The 19,512-nt window shown below is 36.4% G+C and overlaps 1 protein-coding gene and 1 long non-coding RNA gene across 3 annotated transcripts in view; one reads left to right on the top strand and one right to left on the bottom strand.

The window, feature by feature from the left end:
* LOC125243069 overlaps positions 1 to 6,524 on the bottom strand; it is an 84,820-nt gene extending 78,296 nt beyond the window's left edge. Inside the window, exons 1-2 of the long non-coding RNA XR_007178970.1 lie at positions 6,393 to 6,524; positions 1,883 to 1,948 (exon numbers count right to left, since the gene is read on the bottom strand). This is a non-coding gene — a long non-coding RNA (uncharacterized LOC125243069). The remainder of the gene's footprint in view (positions 1 to 1,882; positions 1,949 to 6,392) is intronic.
* On the top strand, positions 1,638 to 18,000 carry LOC125243063. 2 transcript variants are annotated; one of them, XM_048152343.1, is made up of 8 exons: positions 1,638 to 7,086; positions 9,012 to 9,347; positions 9,440 to 9,760; positions 16,419 to 16,748; positions 16,826 to 17,146; positions 17,301 to 17,462; positions 17,706 to 17,753; positions 17,843 to 18,000. In XM_048152343.1, the coding sequence occupies exons 2-8, from the start codon at positions 9,077 to 9,079 to the stop codon at positions 17,875 to 17,877; spliced, it is 1,488 nt and encodes a 495-aa protein (XP_048008300.1). In that variant the 5' UTR covers positions 1,638 to 7,086; positions 9,012 to 9,076; the 3' UTR covers positions 17,878 to 18,000. The 2 variants fall into 2 exon arrangements, with proteins under 2 accessions (XP_048008300.1, XP_048008299.1); XM_048152342.1 differs by lacking the exon at positions 1,638 to 7,086 and adding an exon at positions 7,101 to 8,187.
* Positions 18,001 to 19,512: the final 1,512 nt, after the last annotated feature.

Below are 19,512 nucleotides of genomic sequence, written 5' to 3'. Positions count from 1 at the left end.
GAGCGCTGATTGGCTCGCTGGATGGATGCTGGGTGTGAGTCAACTTCAGTGTATTGCAAGGGGAACTAAGGCACGTGAATATAACCTGAGTGTGGCCTTTTTTACAAGTCAAAAACAGAGTGCACATGTAACAAAGTACTCTAAATAAACTTTAATTATAATATTTATATCAGTAAGTCTCAAGCGATATGTCAGTAAATATGTTAATGAATTTGTAGTATACTTATTAGGAAATTGTCATGGAGACACAGCCAACACCCACCAACACCCAAGCATCGTCACCAGATCTCCACACTCCGCCCACTCATTCACTCTCCCCGGAATACTGATCACAAGCACCTGCACCTCATTATCAAGACACTATAAAGACACATGGGCTGCGTCCGAAAACTGTAAAATGCTGCTTTCTGAGGACACATTTCAAGGTAGGAAGGCATCAAGGCACGTCCAAATCCAATGTTAGCTTCACTTCCTGTTTCCTGAGATACCTTCATCTGATCGATTTTTGAAGAAAGCATAGATGTATCCTTAGCTGCCTTTGATATCCCACAATCCTGTGCTTTACATTCTGTGACAGTTGAGCTAGAAAAATAAAGATGGCGTCCGAAAGTTGCATTTGCTGCTCAGTTTGTGTATAAATGTATAATTTTGACCAACATATTTCAATTTTGATATCATTTCTATCGAGAAATTACTACTGTATTAACTAAAGGTGCCCTAGATTCAAAAATTGAATTTACCTCGGCATAGTTAAATAACAAGAGTTCAGTACATGGAAAAGACATACAGTGAGTCTCAAACTCCATTGTTTCCTCCTTATGTAAATCTCATTTGTTTAAAAGACCTCCGAAGAACAGGCGAATCTCAACATAACACCGACTGTTATGTAACAGTCGGGGTGTACGCCCCCAATATTTGCATATGCCAGCCCATGTTCCCAACATTATGAAAGGCATTAGACAAGGGCAGAACGTCTGGATGTGCACAGCTGAATCAACAGACTAGGTAAGCAAGCAAGGACAATAGCAAAAAATGGCAGTTGGAGCAATAATAACTGACATGATTCATGATAACATGATATTTTTAGTGATATTTGTAAATTGTCTTTCTAAATGTTTCGTTAGCATGTTGCTAATGTAATGTTAAATGTGGTTAAAGTTACCACTGTTTCTTACTGTATTCACAGAGACGAGTCGTCGCTATTTTCATTTTTAAACACTTGCAGTCTGTATAATGCATAAACACAACTTCATTCTTTATAAATTTCTACAACAGTGTAGCATTAGCCGTTAGCCACGGAGCATAGCCTCAAACTCATTCAGAATCAATGTAAACATCAAAATAAACACTGATTAGACATGCTGCATGACAAACACTTTGTAAAGCTCCATTTTGAGGGTTATATTAGCTGACTGAACTTTTTTTTTTTTACGTTGTTTAAGGCAAGCGTGAGCTCTTGGGGCGTGGAGCACGAGATTTAAAGGGCCACACACCCTGAATTGGCTCATTTCTAATTATGCCCCAAAATAGGCAGTTAAAAAAAAATCTATGGGTTATTTTGAGCTGAAACATCAGACACATTCAGGGGACACCTTAGACTTATATTACATCTTTTAAAAAAAAAGTTCTAGGGCACCTTTAAATATTTGTTTAGTTCTCACCAAAGCTCACGCTATATTGCTGTAGATCATTAAACTGTTACGCTGCCTCAGAAGTCTGTCCGAAATCAGTCGTGAGGTACCTTTTATGTACAAACGCTGCTGTACAAGTCATTCTCTTATAAGACAGCGAGGCAGCAAGACGGCTACCTAGGTTTTCGGACGCAGCCATGGTTTTTGTAAGTTCATTGTCTGGTCTCGTCAAACATACCTGGACACCTTACCTGTGATTTCCCGGTGTTCCCGTTGTTGCCCTCCTGTGTCCTGTTCTTCATGTTTTCCATCAGCTCCTGCAAAGACATTCAAAATTACTCATTACAAGTGTCTGTTTGATTGTGCTTGCACCTTTACTCACCATATCATCTGCTGTTACTTGTGTTCGTGTCTCTGTCAATAAACATCTATTACCTCTCTGTCTCCGTCTGAGTCTGATAGAAATAAATTTAAATACATTTTGGTTGTGGTTTTTTTTTTTTTTTTTTTTTTTTTTTTTTTTTTTTTCACTGGGGGGGTCTGACAATTTGCACAGATCACATTTCCTACTTTCATACTTTGAAAACAGTTAAAGGGTGAAGGTAAAAGGTCTTGTGGTTTGTGCTCCTATTCAGTCATTCTGCAGTGAGCTGCTCTAAACTCTGACTCTAAACTAGCAACAACATTATTACTACTGAAAAAAAAAAAAGTTTAAGAAGTGAACTTTACATTTATTGTTATTAAAAAATGCACAAAAATACCATTTTCAATTTTTATATGAACTATATATTTTCCAAAACATCAAAGCCAAAAATCTAAACAAGCTGTGTTCCAAATTTGAGGTTTAAATCTCAAAAAATGAGCTTTCAATAAGAATTTGTTTGAGTCGTACCAAACATTTACAATAAATGAAATTCATCTCCCATCATTTTCCAATATGGTCATTTTTGACCGCAAATAATACAAGTATGACCATTTTTTTTTCAGAACCATTTAACCTTTTTGAATCATGTCTATTGTGTGTGTGTGTGTGTGTGTGTGTGTTTACACAGCAAGTGCCAAAACCTTTAGAGTTTCATACCATTTCGTAACACAGGAAACTAAACATATGCAAAACCCACCTGAACAGACACAAAACTCAGATAGTCCATTACAATTTTATCTGTACACACCACGGCTGCATTTAACTTTTAGACATACTGTACACTCGTGAACTTCCCTAAGCACATTCCCTAGAGGGACATCACAACAGATTGCACTCAATTTACCCCATACAACTCTGTATGATATTAGAGTTGTTTTGATATTTAACTGCATAATACTTGTTTTTGGTTTTTGGTTTTGTTTTTTTACACAGTTACAGTTTAATGTATTGTATGGAGCCCCTAAAGGGACGGGAAGCTGGAAAAAATTTGGGATGGGAGGAAAAAATGTTTTTTCAAAACTTTTTGCATTCGGTCAGTGCTTAACTCAAGGAGTAAAGTTCCTGGATCAGTAACTCGTGAGTCATTAACTTTTTTAAAAACACAAATGACGCTATTCCCAGTATAGTAACGTAGACAAAGAGCTACAGCCTAATTTTCCTCAATACGAGCCTTAGGCTATAATACTGCCTATAATAATAATATAATATCTCTTTGAGCATTTGATTCAATGTGATTTAAATTCATTGATTACTTAAAGTGCATATTGCAGGTTAAACATTTTTTTCGAGATGAATATATAACCTTGTACAAAAATACCATATAAAAAGGTACTGCAGGGTTTAAAAATGTTTTGCAGGACACAAGTGCACGAATTTAGTAGATAAAGTGATGGTCTCTATAAAAACCGCTTTTTTTCAGCGTCGCGTCATTTTACGTCACTAAAGGGAGTCGATCGCAGAGCTCTGTGTTGATTCAGTGCAGAGTAGGTTGGTATTCTGTAGTTTTTGTATTCTATTCAGCCTGTCAGGACATCGAGTCCAGAGGTTTACTAACAAGAAAAAGGACACTGCTATCTTCTGTGCCGGGGTGTGTTTTGTGCAGGTGAAGAGACGGGACTTCACTTCTGAAAAAATGACACAAATTCGTACAAATAAAAAAATATTTATTTAATTCAGCATTTTAGTGTGTATGTGAGTGAGTGAGTGTGTGTGAGAGAGAGATAATGGTTAGTGTTGTTTATTGTAGGTGTTGGTAGCAGGTTTTGAGGCCTTCAGCACAGGGGTTGGTGGCTCCCATTTGAAACATGGTTCCAGGCCAGCCATTTTCACTGTCATGATCCAATCGAGAGTTGGGTTTCACGATCCAAGTGCATGCCTCTGATTAGTATTATGTATTATGTTTACACATACCAATTAAACGCGCAGGTCTCCTCTCGTGCGTCCTTCCCACTGCGTCGCTGGTCGAGGCAATAATCACTTTCATTTCGCTTTCAGATATCTCTTTTATAGATGCCTTCAATGCTTTTACCTTTCTAGATGTAATTATCGAAATCAAAACAGTCCATAAACTATATCCTCATGAAAACTTCAGTCAAGCCAGCTCGCGCGTCAACCAGAGAGATCAGCCTCCTTAAAGGAGCTGTATGTAAGAAATCTATTTCAATTAATCATAAAATGGCCCTGATGTGTCACTAGACATTAAGAAATCATGTTCATTTCAAATACTTATATCACTGACAAAAGTAGTTTGGCCAGGATATTGTCATTTAAAAAGTGGACTTGCAGCCCTCAACTGATGTTGATGTTGTCATTTTGTGTTTTGGCCTGACGCGCCTCCCTCCACCTATCTACCAATCACGGAGTCAGTAGTGTTTCGGGATCCGTGTTGCCAGCTTTGCTGTAACCTACCCTAACTCCAGTCGGATAAAAATGTCTAATGTTACTAAATCAAAAAGACCTCGTTATAATTCAGAAATTCGACAAAGTCCGAAAAAAAAAAACAGAATTTGTATTGGAGATGCTTTTGAAAGATGGAGACGGCTGAAAACGGAGAAGAATTTGAACACAGACGCCAACGTTGCTAATTTTCTCCTGGACAGGTAAGATTCATCTATGCTTGGCTAACTTGTACTTGATGTCAATGGACATTTCATATATTCATGACAGTCGAACAAAGTTATGCATGTTTGTGCAAAGTAACATAACGTTAGCTCACATGGACGTATGCTCTGTCATTATGCTGAGACGCTGAGGAAAACAACATTAGCACGGCCATTATGGCAATTTGAAACGTAATTGAGACAGTAGCCTAATGTTACCTCAGTAAAAATGATTCGTCATTTGTTCTTCACGTATATCGTGGACTAAGTTACACATGCTGCAAGTTGACCTGTATGACCATTGCTAATGTAATTTAGTTACTCTAACAATATTTTCTGATGGAACTGAAAACAACCCTGTGATAGCCATTGGTGATATTGAATTTGTCCCGCGTTATAATTGCTGTGGCAAATGTTTTGGTTATTTGTTAGCCTACTTGTGACAAAAACTTTAGTACTTGTAAATCTATTTTTTTTTTTTTTTTCGTATTGAAAAATAAGGAATTTTTATTTTTACTCTTATTTTTGTTTTTTTTTCTCAGATTTTTTTTTAATTGTAATTGTATTTATATGTTCAAAACATTATATGTACTATGTTAGTGATGGTTTGGAAGCACTACAGTAGGTGCAATTCCAAGGAAAAACAGCTGGCCACTTTCACTTATAGCATCAGCTAAATGAATAGCTGTATCTTTGATATTGGTTACACATAGTGACATAGGCTTGTGCTTGTACTTACATTACTGACAGATAAATAACGTTACAAGTTAGACTAACAGTTACCGTTCTGTCTGTCACGTACAAGCATAAATCTTTACGATTATATTTAACTAATGACAATTAGTACATTTTTTAAATACATAATTACTTATCAAAATATCTCTCATGAAGCATAAACAGAATTAACAGAAAAAAAACTTACTGTGTACGTCTGTTCGTCACTTGCCATTGGAAGCTCATTGAAGCAGCCTACGTTTCTGCTGAATCCTGCAGCTCATCTGGCAACCTCGAGTCAGGGGGTAGGGGGAGGGGATACACCGCTCTACAGTATTTTTATAGTGATTGCAGTACCAGTTTAGGCCACAATCCTACATACAGCTCCTTTAACGTTACCTTAAAGTGTCAAATTTCCCGGTCTCTGAATGGACGGTTTGGCTTGATTAACAAACGCTAATGTTCGGGCACGATTTATATACCATCGACCTGTCCTAAAACGTTAGCACGTTGTGATCGATTGCTTGGAGATCGCGTGTTTCTCCGTTCGAGAGCGCATTTCCTGTTCACATCTGCGACAAAACAGTTGATTATTTGCGAACGAAAGCTCACAGAAATGTGAAAATTCTCATTTGAAATAAAATATCCTAAGCTAAAAGATGATATATTGTGACTGATTGAAGCAGCCCTTGTCAAAAGTGCGGGGTCGATTTCTGTCTTTTCAAAACTGCGAGGGTCCTGACCCCCCTGTTACTAACTTAATAATAAGTTTGTTCAGAAATGGTGACGACAACCTGAATAAAAAAAAATAAAAAACGTCTCTCTCATTTTCTCAAAATAACGTCATTTAAATACACGAATATTCGTTTTTTATCAAATATTCGAATACAATATTTTGGAAAAATGCCCATCCCTACTAGCTCGGCTAGTTCACGTAACATACTCTGGTCAAACTGTTAACTAACCTAACGTTACCAGCTGCCTGGACACAAATATTCCCAGCAATTTGATGAGATGACTTACTGTACTCATAGGATATGGTCCCACGTCGATCACGATCAGTCTGTAGCCAGATGTGAATCAATGTGACTGACAGATGTCCTCTTCTGTAGCTAACTACTTCAGCGAGCATCTGAATCAGTGAGCGAGCCCGTGAATCACAGAATGTGTCGTTGGAAACAGAACGTAAACGTTGTTGTGGCGGGAATATCTTAATCTTACCCGGATACAGCAATTCTATTTTCTGATTGGCTGTTCGGTAGCTATATTTTTTATTAGATTAACTGGTGCGTGGCAGGGCCTTCTGAACTCTATGGGGAACTCGCTTGATTCCTCTAATAGCGGCGCAACTTGTTGTGCGTTATCCTGGAGATTTCTCTGCGTGAGAAATACAAGGTGTGGCGTGTGAGCGTGTGAACGGGTTGAAATCAAATGCGTGTGTCTCACGCCCAATGCGTGAGACTTGAGAGCCTTGTGGTGCCAATGTATACTGTAAACGTATACATTCAAGTTCACACAACTACATAATCATGGCGTCATATACATCCTCACACTATCAGTGAATGGGTACGGAATAAACTCAGATAACACAGAATTAATGAATAAAGGATAACATTACATTAAACATACAGTAACACTACTATGTTCGGCTGCCGGCGGGAGACATGATCACGGATCCGTCAGAGATGCAGCTCGAAGAACACGTGAATTGTGCACCGTAAGTCTTTTTATTATTATTATTATTATTTTATTATTTCATTTGCTAACCACCAAATCAGTCGTGATGAGAAACCGCTATATCATGTAAGGTTGTGTGGACGGATATTAAGGAAGTTTATTAGATTCTGTTATTAGTAATCAATAACGTTACTCCTAGATGACCAATAGCTTTGCTATTGGCTGATTCATGATAATAATCTTTACAATATTGTGATTGAGCACATATCGTTAGCTAAGCTAACATCGCAGTCGCTGCCCTGTTTTCCACTGGTTCTCCTCACACCACAGCTCAATTTGTCTCCTTTGACCGTTGTTCTGTCTAATCCTGGCCTGTCCCTGCTCTCTTGACCATATAGCAGCCTAATTGTATGGCTGTGGTTAGTTATACGAGTATGAATAAACATTTACAATTTCCTCAGTGTCCGAACTGTCATTGCGATCCATTGTTTTCCTATTGTTTATATTGATCGCACTCCCTTGAGTTACGTCACTTCCGATTTGGCATTTTTCAGATGCGGAAGTAAAATTTTCTCACAAAAAATGACTCCAGAAGCCTAATTAGCGTATTTATACGTGTTTTTTCAAGAAAATCTATTTCATACATTATTTTTCTATACATTGAATCACTGAAGCTCTAACCTGCAATATGCCCTTTAAAATCACATTTCCTACTTTGGCGTTTTGAAATTAATTGTGTGAATGTAAAAGCTCTTGTGGCTTGTGCTCTTATTCAGTCATTCTGTAATGAACTTCTTTAAACTGTCGATGTGATGGGTTTTTATTTTCAGTCTTCATATTTCCAACTTCTAAATCTTTTAGTAGCACCTTTCTAATACAGCTGCTTTTAGAAAATTTAAAGTTTGGAAATAAGCTAAAAACTCCCCATCACAGACAGAATCTTCTGTATGAGCACATTATTCGATCTTATTTACTTCCCCAATGTAGAGCAATTGCAAAAGTGCAAAACTAAAGTGATGTGGTCTTTGCTCATATTGAGTTCAGCTGTCCTACAGTGAGCATCTGTATATGATGGGGAGTTTTCAGCCTTCATATTTCCAGATTCTATATGTATTAATATCAGCTTTATTAGATTGCGAAGGTAAGTTTCATTATATGAAGTCAAATTCTTTTAACTAACATAGAAAGAAGTTATTGAAAGTACCTTTGATACACATAATATAATTGTGCTTTGGGTCTGTAAAGGCAGCATGGGTGTAACGAGCATATGATCAGTGTAATTTATATAAAGGTTAGGCCTACTTATTTGGAAACTTTTGTTGACCTCAATTCTTATTTGTTGTGCTAACAAACAGCTTCTGTATAGCTAAAATTGTAAAGCAAGAAAGTGTTTTACTGAGGACAGTCTTGTTTTAATAAACATTGTTTGGTGTGCAAAGACTTAACCTAACAATAGGGTAATTTTATATAAAATTGATATGAAACTCAATGGTAACACTTTACAATAAGGCTCCATAAGTTAACATTAGTTAATGCATTATAACATTAAGAACGTTTGCTTTACATTTGTTACAGTATTTATTCATCTTTGTTAACGAGTTGATAAAAAATACATCTGTTGACTGTAAGCATATGTCCTTTAAGAAATATTAACAGATACAACTTTTGGTTTTAATAATGTATTAGTAAATGTTTAAATGATCATTTACTAATATTAATAAATGCTTTAGAAGGATTTTTCATTCTTTGGTCATGTTAACTAACATAGTTAACTAATTTTAACAAATGGATCAGTATTGTAAAGTGATACTAAGTCGATTTATGAATTTTTATACACTAGAAATCAAAAAATCATTTCAGAAAATGAAATTTTTTTTTTTTTTTACTATTAACCCTGTGGTTTAGTGTTTTTCCATGTATCAGTTCTTTCATGATCTCTCGTTTCTCTTTTTAATTTCCCTTTAGCTCAGACAGACAGACCCTGCAAGCAGGTTTATCAGTTGGACATAAATTATGTTCAGGGTGATGTTATGTCTATTTCTTGTCTAACCACAAGCCACGCACTGGATTCTCTAACAGTGAAACTACGCAGAACTTACCCAACTAAGGACATCCTAATGTCTTCAGACACTTCAGACACTCCAGCGTCAGAGCATCAGAGATGGTCTGTGAGAAATGATGCTGGAAATGTTACACTTTACCTGAAAGACCTCAGTTTATCTGATGATGGCCTTTATGACTGTCAGGTCTACAATGGTTTGGACTGCCTTAAAGCTACTCGATTTAACCTGAGTGTCAAAAGTAAGAATTAAACATTTTCAATTAAGCGTATAATCCTCACTGGAGATCCATATACATATACAATGAATACTACTGTGTTTCTCTGCTTTCAGAGTGTAAAATTTTGAACCCTGTTCATGCAACGGCATATACTTCAGTGTTGCTGCCATGCTCTGAACATTCACTGCAAAACAGACCTGATCGAGTTACTTGGAAAATCATTACTGGTCAACAATCAACAGAAATAACCCAATATCGCCCTCCACACAAGCCCTCAAACAGCACAGAGAGAGTCCCGAGGCCTCTGTATGAGAGAGCCAGAATACTAAGGAATGGATCTCTGTTTATAAGGGATGCAGTAAACACTGATGGATCATGGTATCAGTGCAGAGTGAGTGAAAAAACCTGCTATGAGTTGAAGCTGGTGATGAAAGGTGTGTTTTTAATCCAATATTTTATAATTTACTTTAATTAATCAATATCACATGGACAAGAGTGCTGTGGCTCTGAATATTACAGTCACGCTATATACAAATGGCATGACTGTGATATTGCTGGTTCACTTAGATTTTACTAACTTAAATTGTAACCACAAAATGGCCAGGTGGTATAATTTTGCTTCACCAATGAAAATAGTTACCAGTAAGTTTAAAGCAGAAGGAACTTTAGCATTTCTGAGAAACACAACAGTGATGTTTGGTTCCAGAATGAATCATAGTTTAAACTGTTAGTGTTCCACTGTACTGCCCACAGTACACATACCTTTCAAAAAACGAAACAAAACCATGCATATACTCCAAATGGTTCCAGAACAGCATGCAATTAATTTGAGTATGCACTTTTTAGGCGTTTTAGGCAAATTTTACAAGAATGTTAAGGGGTTCAACAAATTGATTTCAAATCAATTAATCAATCAAAATGTATTTGTATAGCACTTTGAACACCATAACAATGGACCAAAGTGCTTTACATGGTAAAAATAATTAAATTTGGTAAATAATTCAAAGAATCACTTGTCGCCACCTACTGTACAGTCACTGAAAAATCCCCACCACTAATCACAGACTGACACAATTTGTACACTAAAAAATGGTATGAGCTATTTATTTTAAAAAAAATTATGGTGACAGTATTACACATGATATTTTGAGTAGTTTTTAAGGTTTAATTCTTTAATGGAATCTACCTGAATAAATCATGTAAAATCTCTTAAATTATTTAGGCTAGTGACACAATTAAAGGGTTAGTTCACCCAAAAATGAAAATAATGTAATTTATTACTCACCTTCATGCCGTTCCACAGCCGTAAGACCTTCGTTCATTTTCGGAACGCAAATTAAGATATTTTTGTTGAAATCCGATGGTTCAGTGAGGCCTGCATAGCCAATGCAATTTCCTCAAGATCCACAAATGTACTAAAAACATATTTAAATCAATTTATGTGAGTACAGTGGTTCAATATTAATATTATAAAGCGACAAGAATATTTTTGTGAAAAAAAAAATGACTATAGTGATGGACGATTTCAAAACACTGCTTCAGGAAGCTTCGGAAATGTATAAATCTTTTGTGTCGAATCAGCGGTTCGAATCGCCAAAGTCACATGATTTCAGCAGTTTGACACACTTTCCGAATCATGATTCGACACAAAAGATTCATAACGCTCGGAAGTAGGGTTGGGCGATGTCCCCTAAATTGGCAGTTGACGATGTTTACAGTAAAACATCGCGATGGACGATGATATCGTCGGGTGGGGGTGGGCGGGTCATTTTAATTATTTTTAATTTAAATACATATAAGTACAAACAAAACAATAAATTTAAAGTTTGTAAAATACACACTGATGTATATAGAAGCGGCAATAACAATTCTTTCCATTATAATTAGAGGACATGTTTTATTCATACCAGATACACATTGTGTAAGTAACTTTAAAGTTTACTCTATTCTTCCCCAGTTCACCGCTTACTTACTTCGGGAGAACTGGATGAATTCACATGTTGTAAATCCAACAGAACCTGCGGCACAAACTAACATGGCGGCGCCCATAACGTGTATAGCTCAACTAACGCAATCATTATAAAGGTGCTCATATTTGACAATCGGAGTATCAGATATTTTTCATAGTTAACAAATTTGTGAATATTTTGAATAAAAAAGGAAAACTGAAATAAAAGCAGATCATCAGTCATACAGCGCTGCGGTGTGTGACATGACAAGCGATGACGCGTCACCATGGAAACAATAAAGTGATACGTTCTAAATAACGTTCTGCAGAATATTTTAAATTTACGTGCGAAAGGGTTATTTTATTTCCCAACTAATGACTCATCCGGGCTTTCCAATAGGTATGCCTGACACAGTATTTTCACAGACTAACACACGTCACGTCTCTGGCATAAACTACAGTATTTAAAATAGCATATATGCATTAGTTATATTCTCAATTTAATTTACAGAGCAATTCCTGCAAAGATTTTAGGTTTACTATAGTCTATAGAGAGTGTGTCGACTCGCAAGACTCGCAGCGGAGCGGGACGGGGGCGTGGCATCACGATGGTGTCTCTCCATCGTGATGTCGGTCAGCCATCACGATGGACGATGATATCGTCCATCGGCACAACCCTACTCGGAAGCTTACTGAAACAATGTTTTGAAATCGGCCATCACTATATAAGTCGTTATTTAGTTTTTTTGGCCCACCAAAAATATCCTTGTTGCTTTACAATATTAATATTGAACCACTGTACTCACTGGAACTTATTTAAATATGCTTTTAGAACTATGGATCTTGAGAGAGGAAATGTCTGCTGGAAATGCAGCCTCACTGAGCCATCGGATTTCAACAAAAATATCTTAATTTATGTTCGGAAGATGAACAAAGGTCTTACGGGTGTGGAACATCATAAGAGTGAGTAATTAATGAACTAACCCTTTAACGTATTTAGTGAAATATGCTTTTTTATTTTAAGTTGAATCTTAAAAGTGTGTGATTTAAAGTAAATATAGAAATTTACATGTTTTTATTTGACTTTGAATTATGCCATACATCTAAAAGAATGTATTCTGTTAAAACAACACAAGAAAGAACAAACCTGTTATTGCACTAGCAATAGCAAAGTTATTGCTCACTGAACACAGCAACATGCTTCAACATATAATTTCACACAATTATCCACTACCTAACCATGAGCTCTACTCTTCTGCACAATGGTAATGATCAAAACATAACAGAAACTTTCAAATGTCAAACATAACTGAACATTAAATATCAACAGATGTTTCCCTTCACTCAAAAACACATTAAAAAAACACTTAATTTTAATAGTTACTCTCCATTTCCAGCTATATGAAAAGCATGCTGGGAACTAACAATGGGGTCTCTAAATAAAACCCCATAATTGAGCTAATTCTCTTAAAATAAATAGGTATCTTTATTAGCTTAATTGGTTCCTCAATTCAAGCCTCAAAACTGCTTAAGTTTCCTTAAAAAAAACTTAGGAAAATGTATCTCTTGGTTTTATTAGTGAAATGACAAGACCGATGATTCATTTTTTTTTTATTTTTTTTTTTTACAGAGTATAAGACCTGGAAATGGATTAAACATTTGTGCTACTGTCTAAATATCTTCTGAAGATATTAATAACATAAAACACATTTTTGCTTGCATCACATGCATTAGTTTGAGTCTCTGTGTTTATAAAAGGATGTTAAATCTAACCCTAATTTTTAGACACATTTCTTAATATAAAATGTTTAAATTTTAAAGGCAGGGTAGGTAAGAAATTTTGTTCCAAATTTGTTTAAACTTTCTATATATATACATGCATAATTAAAATGTAAGAACTCTGGTAAAAAGAGTATAAAAATCGAGTGACTCTAGACCGTTTAATCTGTATTAAACACAGCTCATTATTTCCATCCGGGACGAAACATAGGATTGGCTTAGGCGGCTGTCACTCTCTCGCAACCATGGCAACCACCCTTTTGCCACACATGACCTGCCCACTTGCGCGCGCACGTTTGATTTGGGGAATCCAAGAGGCACGGATCCTAGGAATACCAAAACAATGGCAGAGAAACAGCAAGCTAAATTCACAGTATCGGCCTATGCAGTTAGTGAAGGCAAACCAGGCAAAAAAAGGAAGACAGTAACAGTACAAGAAAAGGCAATGAACAAAAAGTCTTTGGATAAACAAAGAAATAAAACGCGAGTTAATATCGGCGTGGCTTTCCAGCGATGGCGAGAACTGAGGGAACTCAAGGGGCTGAAAAGTGACTCCTTGATGGCTTTATTTCTGCTGGACAGGTAAATCTTTCTTTTTGTATTTTGATCATACATATTTTTTTGTTTATTTTTTCATGAAGCATGTGTCATTAGCACACGTAGCTGCGTAATATAGCTAACATAACATTACTTAGCGAGCCGTAGTAGAGACGATAAATAATGATAGCTATAGTGTTGAATTGTGCATAATTTTACCCTCTGTCTAAGTCTTTTACCATGTTCACCTGCAAGTTTACCTGCACGTTTTTTTCGCCTTTGTTTTGTTTTTATATTCTCTACCTATGTTTACTGATGTCTTTATCTTGTATCTGTGTGTGTCGTACACACTTTGTTGTATGTGTGTGTTATTATTTTGTGTCTGCAATGCAGTTGTGAGTTGATATTTGAGTGTATGTTACTCTGTTGATCTGTAGAACAACGTATATGTTATGAATCTTACACGAAATTCATCTTCATCACAGTGTAAATGATGGTAATGGAAAAACGTGTATCATGCAACCTGTTTTTAGCTTTGCCTTATAGATAACTAGCTCGTTAGCGAATCAAAAAATATATATTTTAAACTTTACCAATATCAATATGCTAGCTTGATAGTGAGTACTAAAATACATCTTGTTTGTTTATCTTCATAATTTTAAAGTTATTTTTATTACATGTGATTCTGACATGATGTCACTACATGCACTGTGCTCCTTCCTCTCCGCTCGTCTCAGGTAAATAATGCGTCTTCCAGCTCAGTGGTCGGAGTCACACGTTCATGCGTTTTGGGGGCGTGGCTTTGGAAGGAGCCCAGAAGGGAGGGGGTGGAGTGAATGGAAATAATGAGCTGTCTTTAAAACAGTCGTGAGAGGTCTACAGACACTCGATTTTTATACTTTCTTTTTCAGAGTACTTACATTTTAATTATGTATTGATATATAAATAAAGTTTAAACAAATTTTGAAAAAAAGTTTTTTATACATTTTTTTGCCTACCCTGCCTTTAATTCAATTGGGACATCTCAGTCAACAACAAAATTGGAAACACTTTCCACAACTTGTCTATATCTGTCAACCAGGTAAGACAAGCACCTATTATGTGCAGCCTGTATGTTGTCTGCATGTTGGAAAGAAACACGGTTACACTTTATTTCGATTGTCCACTTTAGACAGTACTAACTAACTAACTCTGCAACTATATGTCAACTAACTCTCATTAGAGTATTAGTAGACTGTAGTATAGTAGAGTGTAAGGTTAGGGTTAGGTGTTAGAGTTTGTGTTAGTAGAATAAGTTGACATGTAGATGCAAAGTCAGTAGAATATCTGTTGGGGGAGCAACAAAATGAAGTCTTGGCCTGGTTTCACAGACAGGGCTTAGATTAAGCCAGGATTAGACCTTAGTTCAATTAGGACATAAGTAACTTTAAAAATAAAAAAAAATGTCTTAGGAAAAAAAGCATCGTCAGACAAAACAATGGCACTGACTATTTTAAAGGTGCCCTCGAATAAAAAATTGAATTTATCTTGGCAGTTCAGTACATGGAAATGACATACAGTGAATCTCAAACTCCATTGTTTCCTCCTTCTTATATAAATCTCATTTGTTTAAAAGACCTCCGAAGAACAGGCGAATCTCAACATAACACCGACTGTTACGTAACAGTCGGGGTGTACGCCCCCAATATTTGCATATGCCAGCCCACGTTTCCAACATTATAAAAGGCATTAGACAAGGGCAGCCAGTATTAATGTCTGGATCTGTGCACAACCAAATCATCAGACTAGGTAAGCAAGCAAGAACAATAGCGAAAAATGGCAGATGGAGCAATAATAACTGACATGATCCATGATAACATGATATTTTTAGTGATATTTGTAAACTGTCTTTCTAAATGTTTCGTTAGCATGTTGCTGTTGCAATGTACTGTTAAATGTGGTTAAAGTTACCATCGGCTATTACTGTATTCACAGAGACAAGAGAGCCGTCGCTATTTTCATTTCTAAACACTTGCAGTCTGTATAATGCATAAACACAACTTCATTCTTTAACTTCACTATCAAACTCATTCAAAATCAGAAGTAAACAATATAACAGTATACAATACTCACATAATCCGATATAATCCGCATGCATGACGAACACTTTGTAAAGATCCATTTTGAGGGTTATATTAGCTGTGTAAACTTTGTTAAGGCACTGTTTAAGGCAAGCGCGAGCTCTGTGGGCGGAGAGCACGGGATTTAAAGGGGCCGCAGGATAAAATCGGCGCGTTTATAATGATGCCCCAAAATAGGCAGTTAAAAAAATTAATTAAAAAAAATCTATGGGGTATTTTGAGCTGAAACTTCACAGACACATTCAGGGGACACCTTAGACTTATATTACATCTTTTAAAAACATAATCTAGGGCACCTTTAAGATATGTCAGTGCAAGTTTCTTTCATTTATTTTGGTTCTCATTTCATGCAGTCTATTAACACATTAGGGCCCTGTTTCACAGACCAGGCTTACCCTAAAACAAGATTAGGCCTTAGTTCAATTAAGGTATTTAATATGTTTTATAAACTTTCACTAGAAAAAAAACATTACGGGTGTGCATCTTGAGACAATACAATGGTGCTGGCATATTTTAAGATATGTTAAAACAGCTCAAACATGCATTTTAGTCTAGGACTATAGCTTAAGCCTTGTCTGTGAAACCTAGGGTTAGAGGTAGAACCAGTTGGTAAAAAGTAAGTGCTGTTTGTTACTGTAAATGCTGTGGTTTCCATGTCTCAGCTCGGTATCTCAACTCTGTCTCGTTTTGCTCTTTATTTCCTTTTAGTGGTGACAAAAAGACCCTGCAAGCAGGTCCATCAGTTGAACATAAATTATGTTGAGGGTGACAATATGTCTATTTCTTACCTAACCACAACCCACCCGCTGGAGTCTCTGACAGTGAAAATACACAGAACTGACCTGGTTCAACACATCCTAATGTTTTCAGACACCTCTCCAGCATCAGAGCATCAGAGATGGTCTGTGAGAAATGATTCTGGTAGTGTTACACTTTACCTGAAAGACATCAGTTTATCTGATCAAGGCCGTTATGAATGTCAAGTCTACAAAGATTTGGACTGCCTTAAAACAACTCTTATTAACCTGAGAGTCAGAGGTGAGAATGCCAATTTCTGAAATAAGCAAATAATGCCCATGAAAACTATTGTAATAAAAATGTTTCTCTGGTTTCAGAGTGTAAAACTTTGGACACTGTCCATGCGACTCCAGACTCTTCAGTGTTGCTGCCATGCTCTGAACATCCTCTACAAAACAGAACTGATCAAGTGACTTGGAAAATCTTTCATGGTCACCAATCAACAGAAATAGCCCAATACCGCCCTCCAAACAAGCCCTCAAACAGCACAGAGAGAGACACGAGGCCTCTGTATGAGAGAGCCAGAATACTAGGGAATGGATCTCTGTTTATAAGGGATGCAGTAAACACTGATGGATCATGGTATCAGTGCAGAGTGAGTGAAAAAACCTGCTATGAGGTGAAGCTGGTGATGAAAGGTGTGTTTTCAATGCAGTATTTCTAACTCTTTATGTCTCAATGCAGACTCTCTGACAGACATTCACATTTATAGATTTTTAGCTAAACTATGCTATTAAAATGAAGGGTGGAAACCCTGTTTCTCCATTTACTCTCATTACTATTGTTCTCTAGTGATCACAGATGCTCCAACCCCAGCTGACAGTCCTGCAGCAGTCACAATTAATCTGATAGCAGTAGTGATGATCACAATAGTGTCTCTGAGTGTCTTCATAACACTGATCGTCGGTGCGACTCTTTATTTCAAAAAAGGAAGGATCAAAATCAACAACCAAAGTAAGTCCACAACTGAGGTTCTGAAAAGCTTAACACTGTTGAATTGTTCTTTAACACCGTGTTTTAAATCATATAATGGCTTATTGGAAAGAAGAGAACCGGACATACCTTATTTTATGTGTATATTGTAATATCTGTCATACTCTACTGACCAGTTATCCAAACAGAAACCTGAATCTGAATCTTCTGAGTGTGTAAATACAAATATAGAAGTTGATCAGTACTTATATTTGTGTCTTGTAGTTGAATTGGACTGCTGGTCTTCTGTATCTTATTCTGGAGTTTCTGGAGGTAAGTAATATTCATTGTAAGTCCTTACAAAATATGTACAATAAGTGTAGTTGTATGAAGTGTATTTAATAAAAGTCTTTCTCTTGCAGAGTTTGATGTCCCGTTCAATTCTTTAGTTCTTTAAAATAACACATGAATCATGACCTCCTGTAAGTTACTGCAACACACGATGAATGGTGTAATTTTGTAAACCACATCACAAGATTCACTTTGTAACATGGCTGCACGTATAAATGGAGTATGCACACATCTGCAAATGTGCACATGATTCAAAGAATACATTTACTGTCCTTTTATTTGAACTTCCAAGTCCTAATTTATTAATTTAGTCATCTGACACAAATTATATCAAAGGTGTCATCAAAATGAGGGTTCTACTCAGTGTAATGTTTTATTTATTTATTTATTATGATTTCATATATGAACTTAAAGGATTAGTCTACTTTCAAATTTTCCTGATAATTTACTCACCCCCATGTCATCCAAGATGTCAATGTCTTTCTTTCTTTCTTCAGTCGAAAAGAAATTAGGAAAACATTCCAGGATTATTCTCCTTATAGTGGACTTCAATGGATTCCAAATGGTTAAAGGTCAAAATTACAATTTCAGTGCAGCTTCAAAGGGCTTTAAACGATACGAGGAATAAGGGTCTTATCTAGGGAAACGATCGGTCGTTATTTTTAAAAAAAAAAATGTAAATGTATATGCTTTATATAAATAAATGATCACTTTCCAAGTGCTTCCTCCAAAAAAGCATTTTCGTATTCTTCAAAAAGCTCATGTCCTACACCTTCCCTATTCTACTTATGGAAAAAATGGAACTGGTGCTGCATTCGTTATTCATAAGTTTGGATGAACTATTCCCTTTAAGTTGTTTATATAGCAATCTCATACCATCTTTTGTATATCTCAACAAAGTGAAATACTGTATTTTGATATATAACTGATTATTATTTTCTGATTGGCAATACAAAAAACAGAAGTAAGAGGAGTTTATACAGAACAAAATATGGTTAACATGATGAATTTGTATAAGTCTCTGTCTTACTCCTTGCGGAAGCACAGCAATGTGTTCTGTCCTGTTTTCAGGTGTGTGATCAATCCAGCAGAGGATGGCCTCAAAAACCATCTCCTCCTTTTTGACATTTAGCTCATCATGACTGATCATCTCATCAACACTTGCAAATCCTCCTCAAAGTTCTGCAGGGTGTAGAGCTTTGCTTTTCAGTAGATCTATGTCAGGAGTGGAAATGCTCTGTAAACACATAGATGCCAGTGCAGTTCTTCGGCCATAAGTTTCCCTCCAGGAACTTGTAGCAACCCAGCTAACAGAATTTTGTTGTAAAAACATTCCCCAAATATTCTGGTAATGCTGTTTGTATAATGTTTGTGCATTCTCTTTAGCAATGAGGACAGGCTGCATATGCATGCTGAATAATAAGAGACATAGGCCCCAGTTTTACAGACAAGGCTTAGCCTAAACCAGGATTAGGCCTTAGTTCAGTTAGGACATTTAAGTAACTTTTATAAACATTCACTTGAAAAAAAAAATTACTTGTGTGCATCTTGAGACAAAACATTGGCACTGCCATATTTTAAGATATGTCAGCACAAGTTCAGTTAAAACAGCTCAAACATGTATTTTAATCTAGGACTAGCTTAAGCCTTGACTGTGAAAGGGGAGGAGATTCCTAGAATGGAATGTTCCTCCGCATTGGTCCACGGGGTGGAGAAAAGCATCCTGTGGAGCAAATGGTAT

This window comes from Megalobrama amblycephala, linkage group LG13, assembly GCF_018812025.1.
Source record: "Megalobrama amblycephala isolate DHTTF-2021 linkage group LG13, ASM1881202v1, whole genome shotgun sequence".
Lineage (NCBI taxonomy): Eukaryota > Metazoa > Chordata > Actinopteri > Cypriniformes > Xenocyprididae > Megalobrama > Megalobrama amblycephala.
Note: the sequence above shows the minus strand (reverse complement) of the source record. Positions and strands in the feature narration are given on the sequence as shown.

Coding starts and splice junctions, on each gene's coding strand:
- LOC125243063 (XM_048152342.1), top strand. CDS start 8,115: ATGATGGGGAGTTTTCAGCCTTCATATTTCCAGATTCTATATGTATTA. Junction 17,147..17,300: donor GGTGAAGCTGGTGATGAAAG/GTGTGTTTTCAA, acceptor ATTGTTCTCTAG/TGATCACAGATGCTCCAACC. Junction 17,463..17,705: donor GATCAAAATCAACAACCAAA/GTAAGTCCACAA, acceptor TGTGTCTTGTAG/TTGAATTGGACTGCTGGTCT.